General features: G+C 42.8%; 1 protein-coding gene across 1 annotated transcript in view; it reads left to right on the top strand.

The window, feature by feature from the left end:
- The window catches only part of LOC137335193 (disks large-associated protein 4-like), a 152,010-nt gene that overhangs the window by 12,003 nt on the left and 119,313 nt on the right, over positions 1–20,694 (top strand). The window contains exon 2 of the mRNA XM_068000392.1: positions 17,522–17,742. Within this exon, the coding sequence (XP_067856493.1) occupies positions 17,522–17,742 (221 nt within the window). The remainder of the gene's footprint in view (positions 1–17,521; positions 17,743–20,694) is intronic.

Raw genomic sequence — 20,694 nt, 5'->3', positions numbered from 1 at the left:
AAAATATTATCAATGATAAGCATCACAAACCAATTATGCCTTCCCAATTATTTCTTCCAGCCTGTCTTTTGTATATACAACCTGTGATTCTACAGTTTAGTTAAATTGCTTTGATCCCTGTTATTCTCCTCTAAATTTGTCATCTGTCAGTTACAGTTTAGAACAGAATGTATCTTTAACTGCAGGCTATCTATACAGAGAAGTTAAATTGTGCAGCAGTCAGCATGGATCCTGTAAAGTGTTGTTTGCCTCTGCTGCATAACTAATGACAGCAGCAAACCAGATGAACCCATCATATTTCTGAATTGGCATTCAGGATCATTTTGCTGAATATATCAGTGCAACAAAGACACTGGTGAACTTGTGTAAGAGTAAAATGAATTATAATACTTGTAGTAGGAAATACAGGGCAAAACACACTCTGTAATAACACATCATGAGATTAAGGTGATATAGATTCTATGATATACTGATAGGGTTAGATGAAGTAGGGTGGGAGGAGGCTCATGTGGAGCATGAAAACCGGCATAGACCAGTTGGGCCGAATGGCCTGTTTCTGTGATGTAAATTCGATGGAATTCTGTGATATCTTTAACCATGAGTGTGAAGCCCAAGGGATTGACTAACATCAACTCAGTCTGAGACCTGTCACTGCACTGTCATTAGAGCACACAATGGACAGAAGATTCCTGTAATTGATTCATATTATTTGACAAATCACAATGGTTTCTATGATTTGGCAAGCAGTAATGTCACATTGACTTATTGAATGATACAGAATTATAAAATCGCAATTTGAGTTCAATACGGATTTTCACTTTTCTCTTACTACTTTTAAGCAAGCGCCAAACAGTGTCAATTTTTAATTTCCTCTTGCAGACTGTTGCAAATAGTAGTAAACAAGGGTATGATTGCCAAGAAAACAGCACGAGAAAAAATTAAAAACACAAAGAGGAAATGCTGATTTATTTCTGTAACCGTTGCATTAAAAGGCTAAATTTTGCTATTGTGCCTTCACACTAGTTGGACTTGGTAAGGAATTAAAAGAGGTTTACGCTTAGCACTGATAACCACACTTAGCATAGCAGCATTACATCTGGTTCAATTCTGAACCCAGAAGTTATTTGAGTTTACATGGGAAATTAGAATAAGGAGCTATAGGTACAAATTGATGCCGGTGTCCAAGTCCTAACCCTCTGTGGCACTACTCATTCGAGCCAATATTACGCTTCACTCCAGCACTTTCTACAACATCTGTGTCTTTACTTAAAGATAAGTAACTGAATAATCAACTTATTTGTCACTCAGTCAGTGGGTTACCTTTGGATGCTGTTACATTCTGGACCCATTTCAGCTTAGAAAGAAATTGAGATTTTATCTCCAGCTAAAAAGCAATGTAGAGTGTTATATAACAGCCACAAAATGCCTGGAAATTCTTACCACCTAAATCGCTTCCTTCTCATTATAAACTGTCTGTATACTTTATACACATTAGGTTCGATGATAGAGCCAAAAAAGGAGACCATTTTAAACGATTCAAAGAGAGTAAATGTTATAGTTGATCCTGCTGATGAGCAGCTTACCATATCGTACTGCTTATTTCTCTGAACAAAACATTAGAGCTCACTCTCCCACTCCCTAAAAATACGACAATTTAAGCAATTGAATTTGACAAGTGACATGGAGCTAAACTATAATGAGCATGTTGTCGGAAAGCTGAAGATTTTCAATATTATCTGTCGCTGACCTGCATTGCTTGCTGACTTATGAGCTCAACTGCTTTTATCATCGGAAAGTACGTGATTGTGCATTCATAACAGGGCAACTGTCAGAGAAACTCTTCAGCATATAGTAAATCAAATAAATATCCATCTGGATCAGCAGTTAAGTTTCAAAGACTATGAGTCTTTTCTCAAAAATTGTCAAATAAATGAGTTGAGATTCTGGAAAAAAAATGAATGCAAGATGAGGGAACTGACAAAAATATTGATGGAAAATTTAACAGAGCTTTTCATGGCACTTTCATACTACAAAATGTAATTTATTTTATGCTTTCCATTACATTTTAACCTTGAAGGTCACGGTTTTCCTTTTGGCCAAAGGATTTTAACAGCCTTGATCTGTGTTTATTAAGTATGGTGCATCTCATGTTTACCAGAATATCCTATAATCTACGTACAGGAAAATCCCAGTTATTTTGGTTGGGGTGATGGCTGCATCATTGTAAATGAGGAAATAATCAACCTTGGTGATCTCAGTCTGCCTGATATCCTTGCACTCATTCCTTTAACACCAGATTGCTCCTCATTCTTCACTTCCTCTACCATCAGCAACCACTTGTTTATCCACAATGCTCCTGCTCTCTAGAATTTTCAATCATATTTCATCCGCTTTCTCACTACCCTGCCTGCTTTCAGAAACCCTCTTAGCCCTCCTCTTCACCAATGCATTTGGTTCCCCATCCTTGCCTCTCCATTCCAATCCCCTTTCCTCATGCTGTTACCACTATATCCTTTTCTTCTTAATTGTAATATGTCTGCAAAGTCCTCCTGTATATGAGGAGTGCTCCATATGAAAGTTGCTGTTGATCCCTCAACTCCAATGGTTGATCATTAGAGTACTAACAGTTATGTTACGTGGACAACATTTTCACAATAGTAGAACAGTGAAAACATTGCTTCTGCTGTAACTAACTTATTTTCAAGTCCCAAGCAGGCTGCAATGATGTTTTCATCCCTGAGATGCTAGCAGTGCTTGGCAACTAGCATCTGTGGGTGGGTTGGTAAGGATGCAAGCAAGCTAACCTCTTCCACTTTTGGTGGCTGAATTCTCCTCATGTCTTTGTCTTTGGGCTCGATTTTACCGGCGGGTTTCCTGTGCGTTTCCAGCGGGGGGGCCCCGAAAATCCCGATATCCAGGCACGTGACCGGATCGCGCCACGATCCCGCCCACTTCCGGGTTCCCCGATGACGTGCGGGGATGCGTGCGTTGCCCCCGCTGGTGGGAATCCCGCAGGCAATTAATGCCAGCGGGATGCCACTTGAGTGTATTTATTTCGCTTGTTCAGGTCATTAACTGACCTGATTAAGGGACTGTGTGTGATTTTGGAGAAACATGGGACTGTTTCACACACTGGGGGAAACGGTCCTAGTTGAACTGGACGTGTTGCAGCCGTCAGCCTGTGGCAGCTGCAAAGGTCCATTTGACAGGTGGGGGGGGGGGGAGACCCTCACCCATTGCAGGAGGCCATTCTGTCACTTGGGACAAAGTGTGGCCTCCACCACCCCCCTCCTGACGGTCAAAGTCACCAACCTGCACACTCACCCCGGGGTCCGGAGACATGTGCCTACCTTGCGGACCCCCTCAGATGTACATATTGCGGATGGGGGCCGTCGTAGCTGCAGTCATGACCCCCTCGGAGGGCGAACAGCATCACCAGCCTCGCCATCCACGCCGTCCACCTCTGAAACGTGGAGCTCCACAACAGAGTGCTGTGACACATCCCCCTGCACAGCAGGAGGGAGGGCTACCGCAGAGAGAGACGCGTCGCAGAGGGCACTACCCTCGCCACAGGGTCCACAGACCGAGGCGCAGCTCCCCGGACCTCTCCGAGCAGCAGTGCACACGGAGGCGCAGATTCACTCGACATGTAGTCGTGGACATCGGCAGCCTCCTTCATGCCGAGCTGCTCCTGGCTGGCCCGAGCACCATCTGCTTACTTGTCGCTGTCAAAGTCACCACTGCCCTCCACAACTTCTCCTCCGCATCCTTCCAGGGTGCAGCCGGCTACACCGCCGATGTCTCTCAGTCGTCTGCGCGGAAGAGCCCTGCAAATACATCTGCACTTACTCTGCAGTGACACAATGGGTGGCATCAGTGGTGGGTCCTCATAGTGATACCCAGGAGCGGGCATCATTGCACAAAACAGACAGGATTCGCGGAGACATGGCAGTGGTGGTGCCAATATAATGTGTGATGTGAGTTGTTCTGAAATTCAATATAGGTAACATCCATGACAAACCCTCAAACACCCTTGTGCATCCCCTTCATGCTCACGACACGTTTGCCTTACGCTGCCTACTGCACATATGTGATGCATGCCCTGTGGCTGCAGCACAGGTGGTGGCAGGTTGAGTGAGGCTGGCCGTGAGGGAGATGCACGAGAGGGTGCATATGGGATAGAGCCATGAGATTGTATGAGGATTGGGTTGCGTGTTAGTGGCCGGGTGAGGTGAGGTGAGTAGGTGCAGGTAAGATGAGGATGGGGTTTGAGTGGGTATGAAGGGTGATGTGACAGAGTAGTGTTGGCGGTGCCGAAGGAGATGTGGGGTGGGGGCAGTGTTGTGGCAGACGGAGTGTAGGGGAAAGACTACGTGTTGTCACTGTGGCTGACCTACTGCGGTCATAGGAGCGCCTCCTGCACATACAGGTGGGCGATATGTTGGTGGTGCAGGTGACCTCCTCTGCCACCTCAAGCCAGGCCTTCTTGGTGGCAGAGGCAGGCCGCTTCCTCCCGCCCGCCGGGTGGAAGATCTCTGTCCTCCCCCTCCTCCTCACCCCATCTGGTGATACCTGGGGTGAGGCATCATTAAACTGGGAGCAGCCTTCCCCCTGGGCTGCTTCATGCTGTAATGTGTTCTATTGGTTGCAGCATCTGTCAGTGGAGGACTGCCCCTTTAACTAGAGAGCCTCCAGCTGACAGATCGTACTGCGCATGCGCAGCCCGCCCGACGCGCAGACCGGCAGCGTGGAGCCCGGAGGAGCAGGTAATTGGATCCAATTAGTGGATTGCCTGCTACGATCGCGCGGCCAACCCACTAATTTCACCGAGCGTGTTGACCACGCTCCCGAAACCCAAGCCGCCGGAAACCCGCAGGCCTGCTAAAATCGAGCCCTTTGTGTTTGTTATTTTTTGGTCCAAATAAGTTTTGATCACATTCCAATATAAGTTACATTTGAGTCCCAATTCAGCAGGGCAAGCTGAATTACAGCTTTTGAACACAGGTTTCTCAAATCACCTTACATTTTTGGGGGTCCTTCCTCGATTTATATATCAGTGAAGGAAGTGATGTGAATTGTACTATTGCACAAATATTTACACATTACTTGTCATAACATTGTCCAAAGATGTACAATGTTAATGTGCTATAATACTATCGTTTGATGGTTTACTTTATACAATAGGGGAACTAGCAATGTCTTTGAGTCACTGTTTTTCCCTGCAGTGATTTATAGTAAAAGATAAAATTGCATGTGATGTATTCTGAATGTAATGTTATATTCATGAGAAAAATATTTCCCTGCTCTTTGCAGATGCTAGGAATTTTGTTTTAAACGCCACATATATGAAAATGATGCTCAGTTTCACATGTGGTAGACAATACAAACTGGTGGAAATTCGATCAAAACCCCAATTTGCCACCTCCAAATTCATTTTAGATCGATAATTTGTAACCAGTAGATAGTTCTCCTGCATTTTGATATTTCTATGTTATGCTACAAATAAGTGTAGCTATAAATTTGTCACACAGATATGAAATAGCTTTGCAACTAAAACAATGGGAAGAGAAATCGGGCGGGGCGGCTGACCCAGTTCCACCACATCTACCCCAGCATCTCTTACTTCCAGGTCCTCTTCCCACGTTTAGTCTGCTGATATAGTTCCATTGTCAAGAGTAGACCACTATAATGCAAGACAGCTCTAAGCACTACTTGCCTGATCAGTGAATCACAGGCCTGGTATGGATGTCTACTTTGGTGAGTTGATATGAACACAAATAATGAGGGAAATGAAGATGAATACCAGGTTCAATTAAATAAACCTCTCAGTGGGACAAAGACTGAACAGCCTTTCCTTGTACATATTCCTACCTTCCTTTATTCTTGAGTTCCACCTGCAAGGCCAGTAACAATAGTCCAGTTATAATGAGATATATCTATCCATTTATATCATTTACATCTCTGTCCTATAGCTTTGGGCTCATTTGTTAATACATTGGTCACCAAAACTTCAGCTTACCCCTGTTTGACAGATTTTCCTCATCACAGGTTAATTGCTGATAATACAGTATTTATAAATATTCTTACTCCCCCCCCCCCACCCAGCCCACTCCGAGTTCTCACACACAAGCAACATGAATGGAATTTTTTTTTAAATTAATACTCTAGCCTACTTTATTATTTGTAGGTCAGTATAATAACCAATATAATTCAATGACTGAATGTTATTTTTTTCAATGGCATATTACTGAGTGCAGTATAACCAATGAAACCTGATATTAGGACATCCTGTGAAAATGGAAATAAGCAGATTCAGTCGTGAGAAGATACAATGTCACTGATTAATCATTATTCTCCTTTTACATGGTGAACAATGACTGCGTGGGCAGCATGAAGAAACTGAAGTACTGTACTTACATGAAAACAAGAAATATTAATACCTCCATAGTTTGTGGTTGATGAAAAGCAACTCTCACACTCCTATTGGTGGCGTTCTAGAGCTGGTCTAACTATACATGATGTTACCACAGCAATGGTCATTAGCCAACACCATAAAAACATGAAAAAAATTATATGATCTTTGCAATGATAAACACTGCTTGTGGTCTGTAATTTTATATTGCATTGGTCCAATGAGCCTGTGGTCTCTATGTCAAGGGATAGATGCCTCCTCTTCCATCTTCATCTTGATTGTATCTTTACAGATGAAGAAGAGTCCATGTGTTAAGTTTTCTATCATTTTTGCAGCCTGCATTGTTGATCAAATTCACAGTTAAACCCATAATTATAAGATTAGAAATTACTTAAATAACTGACAATGATCCTTCAAATTCCCAGAGAAAATCTCATCTAAAATAACATTTGACCTTGTGGAATGGCTAAGCATGAATAGTAGAACTCTACCGAATCCCAAACTATCATTGGACTAGCAAACACATATATGTTTTAGCTGCGACTGCACATCTGATAAGGAATGTCATGCATATCTGTAATTCATGCAATAGCCAGCATTTTGGATAATATCTTATGTTCAAGGTCTTTTTCCCCCAAATGCCATGAAAAATCTGTCCAACAATCATAGAATTACGTGGAAATTACAACACGGAAACAGACCATTCAGCCCAATCTGTCCATGTTGGTGTTTATCCTCCACATGAGCAGTAGCCCTAATCCCAAGTGCCTGAAGAAGGATCTTAGACCTGAAACATCGACTGATTGACTTCTGTTTCTCCACAGATGCTGCGTGACCTGCTGAGTATTTCCAGCTTTTTTTGTTTTTGTTCCCAAGTTCCTGCCCTGTTTTCATATCCCTTTATTCCCCTTTCCTTCAACCACCCATTTAACCTATTTTTAAACATTGACATGGTTTCTGCTTCAACCACTATATCTGGAAGTGCACTCCATAGCTTCACAACCCGCTCTGTTAATAAAGGTTCACCTGCTCTTTGTCCTAAATCTCTTTTAATCTTATATCTCTGTCCAAATATTCTAGATCCCTGGTAACATTCTGGCCCCGATATTCGTGGGGAGGTGGGGAGGGACCGGAGGCACATGTTTGCGGCCGGGAAACCCGGAAATATCAGGAAGGTGGAGGCCCTACCGATTTTAACGACAGATCCTCATTATCATTTTTTTACTCTGTTTCCCACCTAGCACTCGGCCAGATTGACAGGCTGGCGGGTTGCTGGGGAAGAAAGCCAGCGGTAGGAGGCCGCAACTGGGGATCGCTGGGGACGGTCCCCGGCAATCGGGAAACATTAGGGCACGGGTCACGGGGTGGCTGGTGGGCTCAGAGCACAGCAGTGAGGAGGGAGGGAGAGAAAGAGCGGCAGATAGAGAGGGGGCCGTCAAGATCATGGGGGGAGGTAGATCGCGGGAGAGACACATCGCAGCAGAAGATTCGCTTAAGGGCCCGGGGGGGAAGCACTTCTTCTCCTCCTGGCCCAAAAGCAGTGCTGGAAAAGCATTTACCTGCTGGAGGCAGCATCTCTCGCCTCCCATTAGCTGTCGGGTTTCCCCAGCCCTGGGAAATCCGGCCCGCAACCATTAAATTCAAATCACTGTCAAAATCTGAGGAACGCAGCCTCATTAACATTTTATATTGACGGACCCGCCTCTCCAGAGCAGATTACTCGGTTGCCCCCAAACCCACCGTGGTTAAACCAGAAGTTGGCACAATCGCAGCAGGTTGAGTTTCACATATTTCCCGATTTAACCGGCCCCTGACCCTGTCCTGTCATGGGGGGGTTAAAATTCCCCCTCTGCTTATATACTCTGTCCCATCCCTTCATACTTTTAAACACCCTTATCAAATCAGCCTGCAATCTCCTCTGCTCTAATGACAACAGCCCTAAGTTTTCAAGTCTTTCACTGTATTCATATTGCCTCATATGAGGCAGTATCCGAGTGCATCAGTGCTGTACCCTATCCAATGCCTCAACATCCACCTGATCGTGTACTCCAAGTACTCCAACTGTGATCTTACTAAGATTTTATAGATTTATAATTACAGCGCCACTTTAATTTTCTATGCCTCTTGCAATACGACCCAGTATTCCATTAGCGTTTTAAGTCCTTGTTTACTTAAGGTGTTGGTATAAATGCATTGTGAACCTAAACCACCAAATCCCTCTTTTCATCCATATCACCTAGCCTTCCCCCATTCAAAGTATAATTATTACAATTACTTTGTTTTGCCAAAATGTGCCACGTCACATTTACTGACATCGAATTGCATCTGACACTTGTTTAGCCATTCTACCACCTTATCCATATCCTCTTGCATTTTCCTTTGGTCCTCAGAACTATTTTAGTATCATCTGTATCGTCACTCGCTCTAGGCCTATATCCAAATCATTGATGCACACAGTGAACAGAAGCGATCCCAGAATAGAAACCTGTGGGATATCAATGCCCACTTCCAACCACAGTGAGAAACTGCCTTTGACTCCTACTCTGTCTCTTTCAACCAGTTGTTAATCCAATTTACGATGCTTCCCCTAATTGCATAACCATTAATCTTCTCCAACAGTATCCTATACCTTGTCAAAGATTTTCTGAGAGTCCATGTACATCACGTTCACTGCATTTCCCCAATCTACCATATCCATCATCTCCTCAGAGAACCCTATCAGGTTGATCAATCACGATCTTCCTTTCTGAAATCTGTGTTGATTGCTTCCAATTATTTTCTCTTCATCTAGATATTTAGTAATTTTTAATCAAAGATTCAAAAGATTTTCCCTACAACAGATTTTAAATTAACTGGCTTGCAATTGCGCTGGTTAACTCACTCTACCGTTCTGAAAATAGGTACTACGTTGGCCACCCTTAAGTCCTCCAGGACTTAAGTGTGGCAGGCAGGTGGCGGGTGGAACGTGGCAGGCAGGTGGCGGGCGGTGCGTGCTGGCAGGCGGAGGGTGGCTGGCAGGTGGAGCCATCGCCCGTGCACTATTGCTGCTGAGAGACTCAAGCCAACTTGAGGCCCAGGTCTCATTTGCATTGATCCGGCGAATTGTGCTCCGATGCAGCTCGCCATTTGGAGAAGGTGGAAAATGAGTCAGCTCCTATGCAGAGGCGGTCGACAGTCAGGACCTGGACGGGGTAAGTGATCTGGGGGTGGGGGTGGGGGTGTGGATGGATGGCTGCGAGCCAGAGCATTTTTTGTGCAGCCAGGAGGAGCAGGAATGTTCCTCCTGGCCCCACAAAAATAAAAGCATAGAGGTTTACCAGCTTTTTTTTTGTGTGGCCACCAGTGATCCCATTAAGGACCAGTACAAATGGACAGAATGTGCTCAGCGCACACTCCTCCCATTTGTACCTCAAAATTACCATCGAGGTTCTACGTATGTCACAGGACCTCAATTTGCATATTAACAGTGGACTCCTGCCTTAAAACAGGCGGCTGCTCTGGCTGCCCAGCAATGGCTCCTACCATTTTCTGTTATTCTTTCTTATTTTTTTTCTTTTTATCATATCCATAGTGCTGATATTCCCCCTTAAATTTTAGTTTATTTCTAATCTCTTTGTTTACGCATGGCATTCTGAAACTTGAAATAGTCTCCCTTTTAAATGATTTATATTTATTCTGCAACTTTGCATTCTCCTTTTTAAAAATATCCCATTGCTGATCAACAATTTTGTGTGCCAATTTCTCTTTCCACCTCATCTCAGATAGCTCACTCCTCATCTTGTCCTATTCCAATCTGGTGCACTCGTTATTGTACGAGTTTGCTTCCTTTCTGTTTGGACCTTAAACCTTATCATATTGCGGTTATTGCTCCCGAGCTGCACACCCACATTTAACATCCCATTTAACCTCCCATTTAATCACTCTTGTCCTCTACCCTATCACAGACCTTCCCTTTTGTTCTTTCCTCCCCTCTCCTCCCTCTCCCCCACCACCCCCCCCCCCACTTTACCTGGCTCCGTACTTGCTCAAAAACTTTAACTCTTTAACATCTTCCAGTTCTGACGAAAGGTCTTTGACCTGAAACGTTAACCCTGAAACATTAACTCTGGTTCTTTCTCCACAGATGTTGCCTCACTTGCTGAGCTTTTCCAGCATTTTCTGTTTTTATTTCAGATTTCCAGCATCCGCAGTATTTTGCCTTTGATTTCACATTTAACATCTACCTGATCTATTTTGTTACTCAGAACTAGATTGGGCAACAGCTCTCCCCTTGCAAACGTATGAACATACTGCTAGTATAAGTACCCAGAGTGAACCATTTAATGGTGAACTGTGGTGAACATTAATGAAAAGCTTGAAGCCAAAGTTGCTCCCTTCCCCACAAGTTCTCTGATTGTTTATTGTAAGGCTCAACAGCAGCACTTTACAGCTGCCCAGTGTGATACGGCAAATCTAGGATGTCAAAGCAACGAAGCACAAATAAGATTAAATGGTTGAAGGATTATCTTTTAGGAACATAGAAACAGGAATAGGCTATTCATTCCCCCGAGCCTGTTCCGCCATTCAGTGAGATCATGGCTGATCTGTATCCAAACTCCATCCAGCTGCCTTGGCTCTCTATCTCTTAAAATCCTTGGCTAGCAAAAATCTATCGATCTCAGATTTAAAATTATTAATTGAGTTAGCATCTACTGCTTTTTGTGGGAGAAAGTTCCACGCTTCTACCACCCTTTGTATGAAGAAATGTTTCCTAACTTCTCTCCTGAATGGCCTCGCTCTGATTTTAAGGTTATGTCCCCTTGTCCTAGACTCCCCCACCAGTGGAAAAAGTTTCTCTCCATCAACCCTATCAATTCCTTTCAAAATCCTAAAAACCTCAATCAAATTGTCCCTTCACGTTCTATATTCCAGGAAATACAAGCCTAGTTTATGTAATCTCTCCTCATAATTTAACCTTAGGAGCCATTCTGGTGAATCTGTGTTGCAGTCCTTCCAAGGGCAATATATCCTTTCTAAGGTGCAGTGCCCAGAACTGTACACAGTACTCTAGATGTGGTCTAACCAGGGCTTTGTATAGCTGTAGCAAAATGTCCTCCCCTCTATATTCTATTCCTCTAGTTATAAAGGCTAACATTTCATTAGCCTTTTTGATTTTTTTTTGTACCTGACCACTACATTTTAGTGATCTGTGTACATGGACCCATAAATCCCTTTGGACCTCCGTTGTTTCTAGCTTTTCACCATTTAGAAAATACTCGGATCGATCCTTTTTTGGTCCAAAATGGATGACCTCACACTTACCTGTGTTGAAATCCGTCTGCCTCAGTTTTGCCCACTCACTTAACCTATCAATGTCTCTTTGTAATTTTATGCTCCCGACCACGTACTTACTATGCCACCAATCTTTGTGTCATCTGCAAACTTGGATATATGGCTCTCTATTGTGTTATCTAAGTCATTAATAAATATAGGGAATAATTGAAGCCCCAGCACAGACCTTTGTGGGATATCACTAGTCACTTCCTTCCAATTTGAGTAGAGTCATAGAGTCATAGAGTTATACAGCACGGATAGAGGCCCTTCGGCCCATCGTGTCCGCGCCGGCCATCAAGCCCTGTCTACTCTAATCCCATATTCCAGCATTTGGTCCGTAGCCTTGTATGCTATGGCATTTCAAGTGCTCATCCAAATGCTTCTTGAATGTTGTGAGGGTTCCTGCCTCCACAACCCTTTCAGGCAGTGAGTTCCAGACTCCAACCACCCTCTGGGTGAAAAAGTTCTTTCTCAAATCCCCTCTAAACCTCCCGCCTTTTACCTTGAATCTATGTCCCCTTGTTATAGAACCCTCAACGAAGGGAAAAAGCTCCTTAGTATCCATCCTATCTGTGCCCCTCATAATTTTGTACACCTCAATCATGTCCCCCCTCAGCCTCCTCTGCTCCAAGGAAAACAAACCCAATCTTCCCAGTCTCTCTTCATAGCTGAAGCGTTCCAGCCCTGGTAACATCCTGGTGAATCTCCTCTGCACCCTCTCCAAAGCGATCACATCCTTCCTGTAGTGTGGCGACCAGAACTGCACACAGTACTCCAGCTGTGGCCTAACCAGTGTTTTATACAGCTCCATCATAACCTCCTTGTTCTTATATTCTATGCCTCGGCTAATAAAGGCAAGTATCCCATATGCCTTCTTTACCACCTTATCTACCTGTTCCGCCGCCTTCAGGGATCTGTGAACTTGCACACCAAGATCCCTCTGACCCTCTGTCTTGCCTAGGGTCCTCCCATTCATTGTGTATTCCCTTGCCTTGTTAGTCCCTCCAAAGTGCATCACCTCGCACTTTTCCGGGTTAAATTCCATTTGCCACTGTTCCGCCCATCTGACCAACCCATCTATATCGTCCTGCAGACCGAGGCTATCCTCCTCGCTATTTACCACCCTACCAATTTTTGTATCATCAGCGAACTTACTGATCATACCTTTTACATTCATATCCAAGTCATTAATGTAGACCACAAACAGCAAGGGACCCAGCACCGATCCCTGTGGTACCCCACTGGCCACAGGCTTCCAGTCACAAAAACAACCTTCGACCATCACCCTCTGCCTTCTGCCACTAAGCCAGTTTTGTATCCAAAGTGCCAAGGCACCCTGGATTCCATGGGCTCGTACCTTCTTGACCAGTCTCCTGTGGGGGACTTTATCGAAGGCCTTACTGAAATCCATGTATACCACATCCACTGCGTTACCCTCATCCACACGCCTAGTCACCCCCTCAAAAAATTCAATCAAATTAGTCAGACATGATCTTCCCTTGACAAAGCCATGTTGACTATCCCTGATTAATCCTTGCTTCTCCAAGTGGAGACTAATTTTGTCCTTCAGAATTTTTTCCAATAATTTTCCTACCACTGATGTTAGGCTCACTGGCCTGTAGTTCCCCGGTTTTTCCCTACTCCCCTTCTTGAATAATGGTACTACATTAGCGGTTCTCCAGTCCTCTGGCACATCCCCTGTGGCCAGAGAGGTTCTGAATATATGTGTTAGAGCCCCCACATTTCGTCCGGGCCTGGGGATTTATCCATTTTTAGGCTTGCTAAAACCGCCAATACCTCCTCCCGCTCGATGTTAATATGTTCGAGTATATCACAGTCCCCCTGCCGTATTTCTATGTCTACGTCGTCCTTCTCCATAGTGAAAACAGATGCAAAAAATTCATTTAGAACCCCTCCTACATCTGCCGGCTCCACACACAGATTGCCATTTTTGTCCCTAATGGGCCCTATTTTTTCCCTAGTCATCCTCTTACCCTTAATATACTTATAAAACATCTTAGGATTTTCCTTTATTTTGCTCACCAGTGTTATTTCATGGCCCCTCCTTGATCTCCTAATTTCTTTTTTAAGTATCCCCCTGCACTTTTTGTACTCCTCTAGGGCTTCCTCCGTCCTTAGCCTTTTGTATCTTCCAAAAGCCCTCCTTTTTTTCCTAATCCATTCTCGTATATCCCCTGACATCCAAGGTTCCCTGGAGTTCTTGGAACCACCCTTGACCTTTACGGGAACATGTTGCCATTGTATGGTCTCAATCTCCCTTCTGAAAGACTCCCATTGCCCCGATGCGGATTTTCCTACAAGCAGCTGATCCCAGTCCATTTTGGCCAGATCCTGCCTTATCCTATTAAAATCGGCCTTCCCCCAATTTAGAACCTTTATTTCCGGCCCCTCCCTATCCTTTTCCATGACCACCTTAAATCTCACCGAATTATGGTCACTGTCACCAAAGTGCTCACCTACTAGCACTTCTTCCACTTGGCCGGCCACATTCCCTAGAATTAGGTCCAGTACCGCCCCCTCTCTTGTAGGACTTTCTACATGCTGGCTCAAAAAGCTCTCCTGGATGCACGTTAAGAATTTTGTACCCTCTAAGCCTTTTACACTCTGAGTATCCCAGTTAATATTGGGGAAGTTGAAATCCCCCACTATTATTACCCTATTATTTGCACAATTTTCTGAGATTTGCCTACATACCTATTATCCCTACTCTCTGTCTTCTACCGCCCAACCAATCTCCTAACCAGGTCAATAATTTTCCTTCAATTCCATGAGCTTTAATTTTAGCAAACAGTCTCTTATGTGAAACCTTATCGAATGCCTTCTGGAAGTCCATATAAACTACATCCATCGACATTCCGCTGTATACTACTTTAGTTACTTCCTCAAAAAATTCAATTTGGTTCAACATGACCTACCCTTTACAAATACATGTTGGCTCTCTCTAATCAACTCAAATTTCTCTGAGTCCTCAGCCACTCTTTCCTTAATTATAGATTCGAATAACTTCCCCACAACAGACATCAGACTAACAGGTCTATAATTTCTCGTTCTTTCTCTGTCACCTTTCTTAAATAATGGAGTTACATTTGCATTATGATCTTATTAAAGCATTCCATCAATGCATGATGATTGCACAAGTGCATACATAGGAACAGGAGTAGACCATTCAGCCCCTCGAGCCTGTTCCGCCATTCACTGACATCATGGCTGATCTGTATCCTATTGCTCTTAGATTTAAAGTTATTAATTGAGCTAGCAGCTACTGCTTTTTGTGGGAGAGTGTTCCACACTTCTACCACCCTATGTGCGAAGAAATGTTTCCTAAAAAACCTTAGATCGTTACAAATCTGTAGGCAACATCACAGGTGCAATGTCACTATGGCAATCAACATCCAAACTTCAATATTACAAAACAAAAAGCCTTGAAATTGCAAGATTCCATTTCCAGCATGGAGTCTGACTTGCCCAGCGAGCGGATCTGAGAATTGGTCGTGGAGTTCATCAATACTTGATTGTGGTGCTTCCAGATTTCCAGCCATTAAAATTAGGAAAGAGAGATTCCGTGCCAGGAGTGGAGTCTCACAATTTCAGGGCTGTATTATGCACATTCTGACATGACAGTGCGCAATTTACACAGATGTAATCTCCAAATATTGAGGGGGAAAAACATAATATTGATACTCATTTCAAAAATGAAAAGCATCATATAATATTTTTGCTAGACGTGACAAATGACGTTAACTACTAATATTAAAAATCAATAGCATGGAATAGCGACATGCATAGCCCCAAATTTGCTCAACTTTTTCAGTGATTGTTTGGCACTGGAATGGCATTTGTATTTACTGAGGTCTGCAAACTGGGAAGGATCCAATTTACACAGGTTTGTGGCCTGTAATGGCTGTGCTGGTCAGGTCCGAGCCTTCTGACCGTGTGAGTGGCGATGCTGCTGAAAGCTCATTATCATGTATTAAAATGACCTGCAATGGAGTGCACAAATCGTCTGCTTAGTACCCTCATTGTACAAAGGGTAATTCACAATAAAATATTACCAACATCAGCTGATATTGATAAAAGTGCTTTACTTTGGAGCCTGCAGTTTGGAGAAGCTTTAAAAAGTGTTTGCTGGAATTATGAGAGAGCTTTTGGAGCAGATTTTTTGCTTTAAGCCTGGACAGAGCTGACTCTCCCTTTGAAAGTTAGAGTGCCTTGAGACCACTGGGAAAATTTTCCACTCATGCGAAGTAAAAGATTCTGAGTTACAGTTATGAGATTCCCAATGGGCACAACACTTTAGGAAGGATGTCAAGGCCTTGAAGAGGGTGCAGAGGTGATTTATCAAAATGATACCAGGGATGGGGGATTTCAGTTATGTGGAGAGAAGCTGGCATTGTTCACCTTAGAGCAAAAAAGGTTATGGGAAGATTTAATAGAGGTGTTCAAAATCATGAACGGTTTTGATAGAGTAAATAAAGAGAAACTGTTTCCACTGGCAGGAGGGTCGGTAACCAGAGGACACAGATTTCAGATAATTGGCAAAACAACCAGAGAGGAGATGGGAAGAGTTTTTTTTTACATAGCAAGTTGTTATGATTGGAATGCACTGCCTGAAAGGGTGGTGGAAGCAGATTCAATAGTAACTTTCAAAAGGGAATTGGATATATACTTGAAAAGGAAAAAATTACATTGCTGTGGTGAAAGGGCAGGGGTGTGGGACTAATTGAAAAGCTCTTTGAAAGAGCTGGCAGAGATACGATGGGGCGAATGGTCTCCTGTGCTGTCTGATTCTATGAAATCATGCTTGTAGAAAATGCTTGTTTCTAATATACACAGTCCTGCAAATTCATTAGCTCGTCATGATTCCCATTAAAAATGGATATTTCTCCAAGGTTTCTGAAGTAGAGAAAAATATAGCCTGAAAGGTCAAAAAATGAAAAATTGATCTTTGTTCATGTTCTTAAACTGCAAGCTGAACACTGTGAAAATCTATAGATGTTTTGAAGCCTTTTTGTGCTGAGTGTGGCAGCCCAGTGGGAGTAATGTCCTGGAGTATTGCTGATGGCGCAAAGCCCTGAATTCTGATGAAGTAAAGGAAAAAGATTTTGATGGTTTATTTACAGATCTGAAGGTTAAAACTTGTCTTTCGTCCCAGGTAAAAGCAGCTTATAAAGCTTTAAGGGCTGGCGTGTCACTATACTGATACGTACAATACAATATATAATTGTAAGGAATCTTACAACACCAGGTTGTTACATTTGTACGCCCCAGTCCATCACCGGCATCTCCACATCATATATAATTGTGTCATTGGCAATAAAACAAACTTAAGAAATAAAAGGTTAGTAAGTACAGAGTAACAGCTGGGCTGACATTCATTACCACAAAGCTTGAACTGTTCGTGAATCCTGAAATTATATTAAACCCGTTATGCACAACAACGTGACTCTCACTTTGCATTGTTTATATTGTTGCAGCTCACCATTATCATGATAATCTTCTGAGGATGGTGGCGGTTGTTATGCTATGTGACAGAAGAGTGCGTACAATAACAGTCATGATTAATGTTCTCAGGTGCATCATGTCACATGATAGGGCCAATAATACAAATGCATTTTTGACGCTGTCATAAAAGAATATTAAAACCACCAGTAAATGTTATCACAACATACAAGTAATCTCCTCGGAATAACACTATGCTGTCATTCTTTCATTATCGTTGAAATAAATGAAGTGGAAAAGCATTTGGTCTAATAAAGAGTACTCCATCTTGAGCAGGTCCCTCTTCACGAAGACTGGAATAGCACTCTTTCACGTGGAAAAGTGGGAGAAATTCCCTGTCGACGAATGCGTAGTGGCAGCTACATAAAAGCAATGGGAGATGATGACAGTGAGGACTCCGAGATGAGCCCCAAGCCATCTCCGAAGACTGCAGCAAGACGTCAAAGCTATCTCAAGGCCACGCAGCAATCACTGAGTGAGCAGATCAGCCAGCGGCAGTAAGTTTTCATCCATACTAATTTCTTCTATGCATCATGTTGCTTTGTTGCAGATAAAGCATCGCTTTTCTTTTATGCTAGATGGTGTTTCATTATCATGACTTTCATATTCTTTTTGGAAATCATTAAATTATTAAGTAGCTTTTGTAATCTAGGGCTTGCGAAATGCTGACTCGTGGTTCAGGAAAATGACTGTTAATAACGAAGTGATTTTGTTTTAAGAAAACGCAATCAACAGAAGGAAGGTTTTCTTCATTCCAAGATCCTTGAATAGTGAAGTTAATGGTTGGTAATTTAAGTAATTCAAGTGCTGTCTTTTATATCAAGAGACTTCAGTTAGAAACCAGCTCAGAAATAGAGAATTAAAACAACATCTTACTTAAAGGGCGCATCTCACTTTGCTGACCATTTAAAATATTGACATGTTCCAGTGGACACCAGATTGTGCTATTTTTATTGTGACAGCCGAAATTGACAAAACCATTGTGCAGCCAGGGCCTGGATCACACGTACACATGTGTGACATGATATGATGATGTAAATTGCTGCAGCAGTGATTATGATTTTTCTGTGGAAATAAAAAGGGATGATGAGGTAGTTATATATGCACACAGTAAATAATACAATGGTCCCAAAGTAGCAACATTTACTCATAACCAGAATGCAAGACATTAAATTATTTACTCAAGACCTCCACCTCCCCCCCCATCACACCCCTCCGTACTAACCCAAAGGACAAAGGAACAGATGCCTCGAAGTTGGCTTTCTTTCTGGCTCTTGGCTGTTGATATTTTGTTTGTAACAACAGAGCATGGAAACAAAGGCACAGTGCCATCAGTATGCCATCCTTCGGTGATATTATTAGCAGTGCCCAGGTTCATGCAGCAGCAATCTATCTATCTATCTATTTCTCTATATATCTAGCTTGCTCTCATTCCCTTTCTCTCACTCTCTCTAAATATATATATTATATATATAAAATATATATTATATATATATATACATACGTGTGTGTGTGTGTGTGTGTGTGTATTATATATATATATATATATACTATTAGTAAATACTTGTTGCTCCACAGCATTTTTCTCTATCTGTCTAACACATTGTGGTTGAGCTCCACAAATAACACTATTATTGAACATTGTAGCAATTATAAAAATTAGTGGTCACAAAACACTTTCTGTCTAAAATGTCACGACAAGGTAAGAAGTTAATGCTTCATTGTGTTTATTGTAGAGTGGGGAGTTCTGGATTTACACCAAAGAAACATTTTAAAGCAAATTAGGAATCATTTTAATTGACACTTTAAAGGCTATTAAACCATGCAGTCTAAGAATTATCTAACTGAATATAAGTAAAGTGAAGATTTAAAGAGGCATCATCTTTGTGAAAATGCTTTTGCAATTTGTTTTACTTGTCAATAAACCTGTGATGCAATGGTCTAAATCGCTTTAAAACATTATATCTGTTGTATGTGACATCGTCATGTAAATGACACATGCCCACTACTACCGGAAGCTTCCCAAGAAACCAGGGCCTAGAAATTTAGCCGCGCTGCACCTGTTTCTCGAGAGCTAACTGACCAACCAAGCTTCCAATATGGTGGACAGGAAGTGTGCGCAAATTTTCCGGCTGGAAGTTTGCCATCCGCCATAATGGATAAGGTAGATGCACTGGCGACAGGAGCGCATGTTGGGCATATTTAAAGGCCAGAATCATTTATTCCAATTAGGGTCCTGCACGTCTTGCTGGACCCGTTTTCGATTTTCAAATGCCCAGTGCTTCACTCCCCATGTGCTGAACTCACACAGCCCAACATGGCAACCTGACATTTCCAAGTTTGCAGATGACACAAAGCTGGGGTAGAATGTGAGCTGTGAGGAGGATGCAAAGAGGCTCCAATGTGATTTAGACAAGTTGGGTGAGTGGGCAAGAACATGGCAGATGCAGTATGACGTGGATAAATGTGAGGTTATCCACTTTGGTTGTAAAAACAGAAAAACAGATTATTATCTGAATGGTGGTAGATTGGGAAAAGGGGAGGTGCAACGAGACCTGGGTGTCCTTGTACACCAGTCGCTGAAAGCGAACGTTCAGGTGTAGCAAGCAGTTAGGAAGGCGAATGGTATGTTGGCGTTCATTGCAAGAGGATTTGAGTACAGGAACAGGGATGTCTTACTGCAGTTATACAGGGCCTTGGTAAGACCACATCTGGAGTATTGTGTGCAGTTTTGGTCTCCTCATCTGAGGAAGGATGTCCTTGCCATGGAGGGAGTGCAAAGAAGGTTTGCCAGACTGATTCCTGGGATGGCAGGACTGACGTATGAGGAAAGATTGGGTCGACTAGGCCTATATTCACTAGAGTTTAGAAGAATGAGAGGTGATCTCATTGAAACATATAAAATTCTTACAGGACTAGACAGACTAGATGCAGGGAGGATGTTCCCAATGGCTGGGGAGTCCAGAACCAGGGATCACAGTCTCAGGATACGGGGTATGCCATTTAGAACCGAGATGTGGTGAAATTTCTTCACTCAGAGGGTGGTGAACCTGTGGAATTCTCTACCACAGAAGGCAGTGGAGAAGTCATTAGATGTATTCAAGAAGGAGATAGATATATTTCTTAATGCTAAAGGGATCAAGGGATATGGGGAAAAAGCGGGAACAGGGTACTGAGTTAGATGATCAGCCATGATCATTTTGAATAGCGGAGCAGGCCCGAAGGGCCGAATGGCCTATTCTTGCTCCTATTTTCTATGTTTCTGACCATTTATGTAAGAAGTCATTTTTACTGAAGGGAAAGATCATCCAAATCCACCTAAATTTGAATCTTCCTAAATCAACCCAATTTGAATTTTTCATTTACTTCAGAGTTCTTCCTTAGTTATAACTGTAGTTTCTTTGTTATGCTTAGTCTGTTGGTGTGAGTCCCAAATCTGAAGGTACAAA

Source organism: Heptranchias perlo, chromosome 19 (assembly GCF_035084215.1).
Source record: "Heptranchias perlo isolate sHepPer1 chromosome 19, sHepPer1.hap1, whole genome shotgun sequence".
NCBI classification, from domain to species: domain Eukaryota; kingdom Metazoa; phylum Chordata; class Chondrichthyes; order Hexanchiformes; family Hexanchidae; genus Heptranchias; species Heptranchias perlo.
This window is presented reverse-complemented; position numbering and strand designations above follow the sequence as displayed.